The sequence below is a fragment of the Scylla paramamosain genome, chromosome 3, assembly GCF_035594125.1.
Source record: "Scylla paramamosain isolate STU-SP2022 chromosome 3, ASM3559412v1, whole genome shotgun sequence".
Classification (NCBI taxonomy): Eukaryota; Metazoa; Arthropoda; class Malacostraca; order Decapoda; family Portunidae; genus Scylla; species Scylla paramamosain.
In genome coordinates, this window is record NC_087153.1 from 28,193,022 (window position 1) to 28,203,021 (window position 10,000).

At 41.0% G+C, this 10,000-nt stretch overlaps 1 protein-coding gene across 1 annotated transcript in view; it reads right to left on the bottom strand.

The window, feature by feature from the left end:
- The window catches only part of LOC135093281 (uncharacterized), a 51,912-nt gene that overhangs the window by 14,402 nt on the left and 27,510 nt on the right, over window positions 1-10,000 (bottom strand). Inside the window, 1 exon segment of the mRNA XM_063992407.1 lies at window positions 180-284. Coding sequence (XP_063848477.1) covers window positions 180-284 — 105 coding nt within the window.

A 10,000-nucleotide genomic window follows, 5' to 3' on the forward strand; every position in this document is an offset into this window, starting at 1 on the left:
GGTTGGTGGGCTCCTTTCACAGAGGAACCGTTCTATCACCCTCTCTCGCCCTTCTCTTCCCATTTCCTTTTACAGCTTCACACATTTTTCACACACACGCACACACACACCTCATATCACTCTCTTCACCCCCACACAGTATCATCACGTGTCCTCCACCCATTACTACTCCACCCCACCTGAATTTTGACGTTGTCCACCCAGTTACCATCCTCGCACAGGTCAAAGCTGTCCACTCCCACGAACCAGTCTGGCGAGGGCACGATCTTGGATACCAGCGACACCTGCCGAGGGAACATCAAAGGTGAGTCGTGACCAGGTGAACGAACCCCAAGCTCCGAAGCATCATGGAGTCACGGAAGACGAGACGACGAGAAAAGAAAATGTAATTGGCAAGTTTTTCAGAATTGTGGTTTCTTTTTCGGAAAAGTATAATAATGAGAAGTATGTATTCTCGTGTTATGTATTTCTTTTTTTTTCAGTCAGAAAGCTTGTTAAAATTTCTGTGGTGTGTATATAACTGTGTTTCGTCTCACAGTTTCTCATGTAAATATCAGAATCAACAAAACACGCACTCACAAACAAGGGAGTAGTTAACAGAAAGAAGTATCTGGTGGCAGATAATTTTCGAAAGTCTCGTATTGCATGGATTCCAAAACACCACACCAACAACTATGCGGCGCTGCAGATGTGATAGCTATACACTTATATTACCTGAATAATCTGATGCCTGCAGAGAGAGGATAGAATATCGGATAAGGAGATGGAGAAGTTGCCGCAAGAAGCGTCCAGATGTTGAGGACGCGAGAGAAAAGAGGAACATGTGAAGTTGGATTGAAACATGTTGGGCGACATAAAAGAAAACAGGAAGCATAGGAACACAGGAGCACAGCAGAGTCACTCTACAGTTTACAAAACCAAGATATATTCCACAGTGTGTTTAAGTAGAAATTCTCACTTTAGCTTAAAAAGAATCGAGGTGGTGGACGAACGAATTTGCTGATTTATTTGCTAACGTTACAAGAGTAAGTATCGTAAGCGAGTTTCTAAGACAAAAGGAGAAGCGTGCCCTCACTCCGGCATTTTCTTCAGTGAAATAAGCAGGGCGTTTCTCATCTCTTTTGTGAATTACCTGAGATGAATTCCGTCAGAACCAGCGGGGCTTTTCATATTTATTTTCATTTTTTTGCCGAGAGCTTCGTGCATATGGTGGAATATTTTGCTCGGACGAGGAGGACATGCAGGGTGCAAGGTTTAATATTGCGCTGAAGTATTTTTTGAAAGCGGTGGTAACACTATTTTTTTTATTGACACAAATGGGCAACAGTGTTAGAGAGAGAGAGAGAGAGAGAGAGAGAGAGAGAGAGAGAGAGAGAGAGAGAGAGAGAGAGAGAGAGAGAGAGAGTCGGACAAACAAACAGGCAGGTATAAAAAATAATAAACAAATGGAAAAACGAAGATGATAAATGGATGGAAATAGATGAATAAATAAAGAAAACAGGAATGAATATAGAAAGAAAAAAGAACATAAACCCTCACTCACTGCTGCTTCATAAAGAGAACGTTCTAAGAGTTGCAAATGAATGGCCCCGACGCGGCTCGTGAGGCGGCGTGGAGGCCGGCTAAAGGAGGCGAGGCGGAGGGAGGAAGGCTTTGGACTGACTGGCGGAGAAAGAGAAGACTCACCACCTAGAACCTTTCGGGGTTAAGAAACTGACATTTATTTCAATGCCACAACCGTATGGGGCATGTTAAAACTAGTGCGAATGATTACTAGACACACATAGAAAGTAGAGAAGCAAAAATTAGTAAACTAAATAGGTTTGTATGTACGTGAGTGAAACAAACTTAGCAGGAATGTGATGGCTTCAAGAGGAGGTTGGATAGATTTATGGATGATGATGGCAAATGGTAAGTTTCAAGTGCTCATGAACTGCCGAGAGAGAGAGAGAGAGAGAGAGAGAGAGAGAGAGAGAGAGAGAGAGAGAGAGAGAGAGAGAGAGAGAGAGAGAGAGAGAGAGAGAGAGAGAGAGAGAGAGAGAGAATTTTCTAGCACTGGCTAAAATAAAATAGCAATATATTATACAGACAAGATATAGTCATAAATCTCATAGTGCACACATTTTTTTAAAACTGCGTCGATAAGCCGAATTTCATTCTTAAAAATTATCTTCAAAGCAGATATATTATAAGATATAATAACAGTATTCCGCAGTGGATAAGAAATCACACACACACACACACACACACACACACACACACACACACACACACACACACTTTTCTCTTTGACATGTATCTTGCAAGCATATACTCCCCAGTGTTGTGTGGCGAGAGAGGGGCTGCAGTTCCCAAGTCCCTCCCTTCCCGCCCTGATGTACCACCGTCCACCGACTATGCCTGGCGTCACTCCACGAGAAAAGTTGGACAGTGAGATAGACCTTTGTAAGCCAGAGGAAGCCCGCTACTGTCAGTGCTCCTGTTACTTTCACTGCTACCGTTCTTGTTGTTACTTTGCTAATTGTCTCCCTGTACGTAACCTCCACACAATCACACTGTCCCACACCATCGTTTCCCTAAGTGAGTCTTCTGAATTTTAAACTAAATCTTACCGAGGGAGAATGTACAGAAACGTGTGAGTTTTGGGTTAAAGAGGGTCTACCCTCTTTAACCCAAAACTCACACGTTTCTGTACATATCAAGGCGGTTGACTATATCACCTCTAATTGTTAATGACACCATGACACTTGTTACTTCATTCAGATAACCCACAAAAAAAAAAAGAAAAAAAGCTTCCTGACACTAAAAGATCTAAGTAACGTGAATGGTCCTTTTTGTGATGGGGAGAGTCTTTCTAGATTATAAATTTGTTCCGTTACATTTAATCAAACCTGAGAAGTCATAGAAAGTAAAGAGTTAGTCAGGTAACTACAGGTAGATCTGGTAATTAGCAATGACAGCCACACATAACCAACCACGCACACACACACACACACACACACACACACACACACACACACACACACACACACACACACACGAAGTCAGTAAATTATTACTGACCTTACACGAAGTAAAAGGAGGGAAAGTGTATGAGTGTGTCAGTAAATGAGTGAGTGAGTGAGGAAATGAATGAGTGAGTGTGAGACTGAGAGAATGGATGAGTGAGTGAGTGAGTGAGTGATTGAGAGGAGTGAATGAGTGAGTGAATGAGTTATTGAGAAAACATGAGTGAGAGTGAGTGATTGAGAGAATGGGTGAGTGAGTGAGTGAGTGAGTGAGTGAGTGAGTGATTGAGTGAGTGATGGAGTGAATGAGCGATTGAGTGATTGAGAGAATGTGTGAGTGAGTGAGTGAGTAATTAAAGGAATGAGTGAGTAAGTGATTGATAGAATGAGTGAGTACAACGCCTCTCTTTCACTGCCTTTTCTCTGTTCATTTCTTTATCTCCACGTCCCCTTATTTTCCCTCCCTCTCCCTCCACAAAAGTAGCTCCACTTCCGCTCTTCTCCAGTTCTCTTCCTCCACACAGGCAATGCATAGCGCTGGAGCAGTGTACTTTTACTACTACTATTACTACTACTACTACTACTACTACTACTACTACTACTACTACTACTGTTACACTACTGTTGTTGCTGGTGTTGATAATAATTATGATAAATGACAAATGACAACGACGACGATGATAATGATCCTTCCTCACTAAACAGACATACAGAACAGTGAGTCAGTGTGATGAATACAGGATCAGGCCACCAGAATACCACAGCAGTATCCTACGCACACGCACACACCCATCCACTCAGCATTCCCCGCCTTGCCTTTACCACTCCCCCACTGCCCTCCCTGCCCCCCTGCTCCCTCTGTGCTCCGGCCAAGCAAAGGGTCCAGCACTGAAGTTCCGGTTAACACAGGACACATGGAATTCCAGACCAAACCTTCCAGCTGGTCCAGGAATGATTTTTTTTCTCTCTCTCTCTCTCTCTCTCTCTCTCTCTCTCTCTCTCTCTCTCTCTCTCTCTCTCTCTGTTGGTGTCCTCGTAATTTTCCGATTAATTTTCTATTGATAACGAAATAAATGGGTGGATAGATAAGTAAATAAATGGATGGATAGTAAGTAAATAAATGGAGGAATAGGCAAGTAAATAAATGGAGGGATAGATGAATGAATAAATAGGTGGATAGATAAGTAAATAAATGGAGATATAGATAAATTAATAAATAGGTACGTAGATAAAAAAATAAATGAACAAATGAAAAATGAACAAAATGAAGAAAAGTGTGGAGTTGCTAACATTTTTATTTATTTTCTTTACCACTGTTCTTTTCTTTCAGTTTACTTCAAATTTTTGTTCGATATGTTTTCCTTTACGTTTATCCTAGAATAAGTAAGTGGACACATACGGAGATGAATAAATTTGAAGGAATAATGAAATTTGCAAACTTTCTTCTGTTTCTCGTTCGTTTCAGTTCACTTCTAAGAATGTTCTATTTATTGTTTTCTTTTCTGTCTTCCTACGTAGAATAGATTAAAAAAAAAATGTTTTTTATATCCTGGTCTGCTGCACTGTCAGCCGGACTGTCTGTGGATGGTTCTGTACTTACCACAGTCACAGTCTGCATGCGTCAGTCTACTGCTCATTTAAAATCTTCATGTCCACGTCCATCTAATATTAATGCTTACTTGCAAAAATCTAAAACCTTCAGTGTTTTTTTAAATCAGTTATCATTATTATTATTATTATTATTATTATTATTATTATTATTATTGTTATTATTATTATTATTATTATTAGTAGTAGTAGTAGTATTGTTGTTGTTGTTACTTTTACTAACATTATTTTCGTGTTACTCAATATTCTCATCTTTCTTTTTGTCTTCCTTGTTCATTTTTCATCCCCAGCGAGTCCAAATTTAGGTAGCGGCTGGGCGGCAAAGCTGCACGTATCTGGTTCACATGTCAGTCAATCAGTCAATCACGCACCCACACACGCCCCTACACACACACACACACACACACACACACACACACACACACACACACACACACACACACACACACACAAGCACACACATCAATGCCTATTTTCTATTTTCTTTAATGTTTTTATCTCTTTTTTTTTATTTCATTTGTTCATTTGTTTATTTTGGGCAAAAGAAGATACTTAACCTAACTTAGCCCAACCTAATCTACTCTACTCTACTCTACTCTAACCTAAATTAACTTAACCTAATCTAAATTAACTTAACCTAACCAAACCTAACCTAATTTAGCTTAATCAAACCTAACCTAACCAAACGTAACTAAGCGCGACCTACCTACGTAATGTTAAATGTTTCGACATTTACCTTAATTACTTTGAACAACTCTAGTGGAAGTTTTGGACATTTTCAGAGGTGTTTTCATGATTGCACTGATGGTTTAACAAGAATTCTTAATCCCAAGCAAGAAAAACACACACAGGTATCCTTATAATAATTTCTGTAGCCCAGAACATTTTTTTTTTCATGTAAGATGGGTAATGACCAAGGGTATATATATATATATATATATATATATATATATATATATATATATATATATATATATATATATATATATATATATATATATATATATATATATATATATATATATATATATATATATATATATATATATATATATATATATATATATATATATATATATATATATATATATATATATATATATATATATATATATATATACATATATATAAAGGGGTCTCCTGAGATGCGAGTCCCCAAAGAACGAGAATCTCCTTATGAGGGATCAAAACGTTTAAGAATACGACCCCTACTACCGTACACCACATCGGTCTCCTCTCCCTTTGGGGGTTCCTCTGCCGTCCGGTCTTCTCCATACACTTACTGCTTTGCTTTATCCTTTTATCTTGTCTCGCGGCTCCCGGCAGACAACAGCGGCACGAAAAACGAGACATCGCGTCGTTAACTGTATATTCTGGGCATTGTCTGTTTGTCTGGCGGTCGAAGCGCCTTGAAATTTACGAGTGTAGCAAGAGAAAGGTGGCTAGGGAGAGAGAGAGAGAGAGAGAGAGAGAGAGAGAGAGAGAGAGAGAGAGAGAGAGAGAGAGAGAGAGAGAGAGAGAGAGAGAGAGAGAGAGAGAGAGAGAGAGAGAGAGAGAGAGAGATAAAGGGAAGGAGTGATGACGGAAGGGTCTGGAGAGAGAGGCAATGGAAGAAGAGAGGAGGTTACACATGCCAAAGCAAAGCAAAGGAAAGGGGGTAGGAAAAATAATAAAAGGGAAGAGGAGGATGAAAGGAAGGAATGAAACAGTTTTGAAACAATTCCCTTTACTTTGGATTGATCTGTAAAGTGCTCTCTCTCTCTCTCTCTCTCTCTCTCTCTCTCTCTCTCTCTCTCTCTCTCTCTCACACACACACACACACACACACACACACACACACACTGGCCTGAAATATTGGCCAGTGAGGGAGAGGGCTCGGCCGCGGGACGGACAAGCCAATACTGCTCTCTCTCATTCCCTTGTCAGTCTGGAGAGAGAGAGAGAGAGAGAGAGAGAGAGAGAGAGAGAGAGAGAGAGAGAGAGAGAGAGAGAGAGAGAGAGAGAGAGAGAGAGAGAGAGAGAGAGAGAGAGAATCATGCATCTTTCTCGTACATTTTTTTAATATCACGTTACTTTTACCAAATTATTCCATCAACAACTTGACGGGTTCCTGACAAAAAAAAAAAGACGATTAAAAGAATACGAGAGGAAATAAAACAAGAAAAATCTGAAGTTAGACGAGGAACAACAAGTTAATTCTTGTTGCTGAAATCACTCAATCAGTCAACCAGCCAGTCACTCAGTCAGCCAGCAAGGTAGTCAGTCAGTCAACTCATTGGTCAATCATCCAGTTGGTCGGTTAGTCAGTCAGTCAGTTAGTTAGTCCGTTCGCCAATCGGTCAGTCACTCAGTCAGTCAGTCAGGTAGTCGGTCAATCAACTCATAGGTCAATCATCCAGTCGGTCGGTTTGTCAATCAGTCAGTCAATCCACCAGTATTCCAACCAGCCAGCCATTGCAGTTAATCCCTTAAAAAAAAAGACCTGAAGTTAAATCCATTGATACAAGTCACCAACCTCACAACAAAGTCTGCGATATGAGAAGAATTCAAGACAGGCGGGGAGGGCGGCAGTCAAGTAGAGGGACGGACAGACGAACGGACAGGCGGACGCCCACGGGGACGCCCACTGTCACTTTTGATGAGGAAAATTGCATTCGGGTCCTAGTGTGTCGCGGAGGAAGGGTTTAATACTGCTGGCATGAGGAGGAGGAGGAGGAGGAGGAGGAGGAGGAGAAGGAGGAGGAGAAGGAGAAGGAGGAGGAGGAGGAAGAGGAAGAGGAAGAGGAAGAGGAGAAGAAGAAGGAGAAGGAGAAGGAGAAGGAGAAGGAGAAGGAGAAGGAGAAGAAGGAGAAGGAGAAGGAGAAAGAGAAGGAGGAGGAGGAGGAGGAGGATTAGGAGTGGTGATATGAGAGAGCAAGTAGGCAATGATGGGGACGGGGAGAGTTGAGAGAGCAAGCAGCACTGACGGCGCGGAAGTCAGCTAACAGGGTATCCAGCCTCCTGTGAACACGGCGAGGTTGGCGGCGTCTGGTGGCAAGAAGTAAGATGTTCTCCTTCAAATGTCTCTGACAGGAATCACCCAAGGGACAAAACTTTCCTGGTACAGTCATGGCCAATAGTCGAGTAACACACCATACTCCCTAACTTCTACTGCGTTTAGCGTTTTCTCTCAATGCTAAGTCCTCTGATCCTCCAAAAACTTGCCTGTTGTCAGGTTGTGTGAGAAAACTGTCAGCGGATCGGAGGGATTAAGGTTGAGGAAAACATAAACCACAGTGGAAGTAAGGACATAATGTTAATCAACTTATGACCGTCACTGCACACATACATACTACATACACACACACACACACACACACACACACACACACACACACACACACACACACACACACACACACATCCATACCGTCCACTTGTCTTGCCCCCTTCACTTCCATGCCTTCGAGCAGCATCAGCTGACTCCTCCTCCTTGGGTTGTAGGAAGGAACCAACATCCTCCAGGCACACACGCTTCAACGGCGCCTTTTCATGTGCCAGCGTCGGGAGAGGAAATGCAGTCTCTACTGATTAGTTCCGTACATTTGGAGGAAGAAAGATTTTGAATGAATTTTTTTTTTTTTTTTTTGAGATGCAGGGTTTGTCGCGATATTCGAAATATATTACTTGTTTCGAAATGAATAAAACTGCACTCTTTACATCCATTAAACGATTATTTTTTAACCACATTTCTTGCTAGGTAGTTACTGATCAACAACTGTTACTACTGCTACTACTACTACTACTACTACTACTACTACTACTACTACCGCTACAATAATAACAACAACAATGATAATAATTAATAACAACAATGGCAATTATTATAATTATGACAACAACAATGACAATTAGCAGCATCGTTAGAAAAGGTAACAGTCAGTCCTTTCACACACACACACACACACACACACACACACACACACACACACACACAGACACCGACTCTAAATCACCATGTTCACTTAATCAGGAGGAACACGGGGAATATATATACTTTCATTGTAAGGAACCTTCACCAAGACTCGGGGGAAAAATTGAGTCGTTCACAAGAGGGGCAGGTGAGGCGAGCACACACACACACACACACACACACACACACACACACACACACACACACACACACACACACACACACACACACACACACACACACACCTCAATGCCGCCCCACATACCCAGCTACAAATGAATCCATGTTTAATCACCCACCGTGGAAGGAAAATGAAACAAAATAATTTTCTTTTTCACCTTGCATTCCAGTCCGTGTACCAGACCTACAAATCATGCCATTCATTACTTCTTTGCATGTCTCCCGAAGCCGTCACGTGTTGCGCCCACTCACTGCTACGGCTGCTGGGCTACTGACAGCTGACTAACACTGAGGCAAGGTGGAGGAGTGAAACAAAGAAAATAAAGCGAGGGAGGTGAGGGAAAAAGTGTTTGTTTTCTACTTTGAGGCTAACTAATACTAGAAAGAAGTGAAGCAAAGAGAGAGAGAGAGAGAGAGAGAGAGAGAGAGAGAGAGAGAGAGAGAGAGAGAGAGAGAGAGAGAGAGAGAGAGAGAGAGAGAGTCTTCGTTCCTTACTCATACATATCATGCCACGGCTTAATTATTTGCGCTTCTAGAATTAGAGGAGAAAATGTGTTTGGTATATGTCAGTGATGAGTCAAAGCAGTGAAGGATGCCACATCACGAAGGCCTTGAAATAAATATGTGCGTACACCAGTGTGACTTTCCTTACCTCTACTTCCGTCTGTAATAATAATAATAATAATAATAATAATAATAATAATAATAATAATAATAATGATAATAATAATGATAATAATAATAATAATGATAATAATAATAATAATAATAATAATAATAATAATAATAATAATAATAATAATAAAAATAATAATAACAATAGTAATAATATGTGCAAAGGTGTTAGTTTTGCCGTGAATTGTTTGGCAATGTGCGGGAAGAGAGGTCACTATTCGCGTCGTTACTGTATACATAGTACTGATAGTGATTAATAAACCTTTGTATTTGTGCATTGTCTAAAGAAAAGCGTATTTTGTTCAGGCTGATGAGCAGATTTATTAACGTTAGGTGTTACGGCTGGCTGGCTGGCTCTCTCTCTCTCTCTCTCTCTCTCTCTCTCTCTCTCTCTCTCTCTCTCTCTCTCTCTCTCTCTCATCAATGAGTCAATAAGGCCATCAACATATGCAATGCCTGAGAGTACTCTTATTAGGTAAAATAGCATTAATACTCGGCCAGAATTGCATTTCGACACAACGAGCCACGTGGGAATACAGCCACGGCATGACGCACGACACGACTGGCAGCTCACACT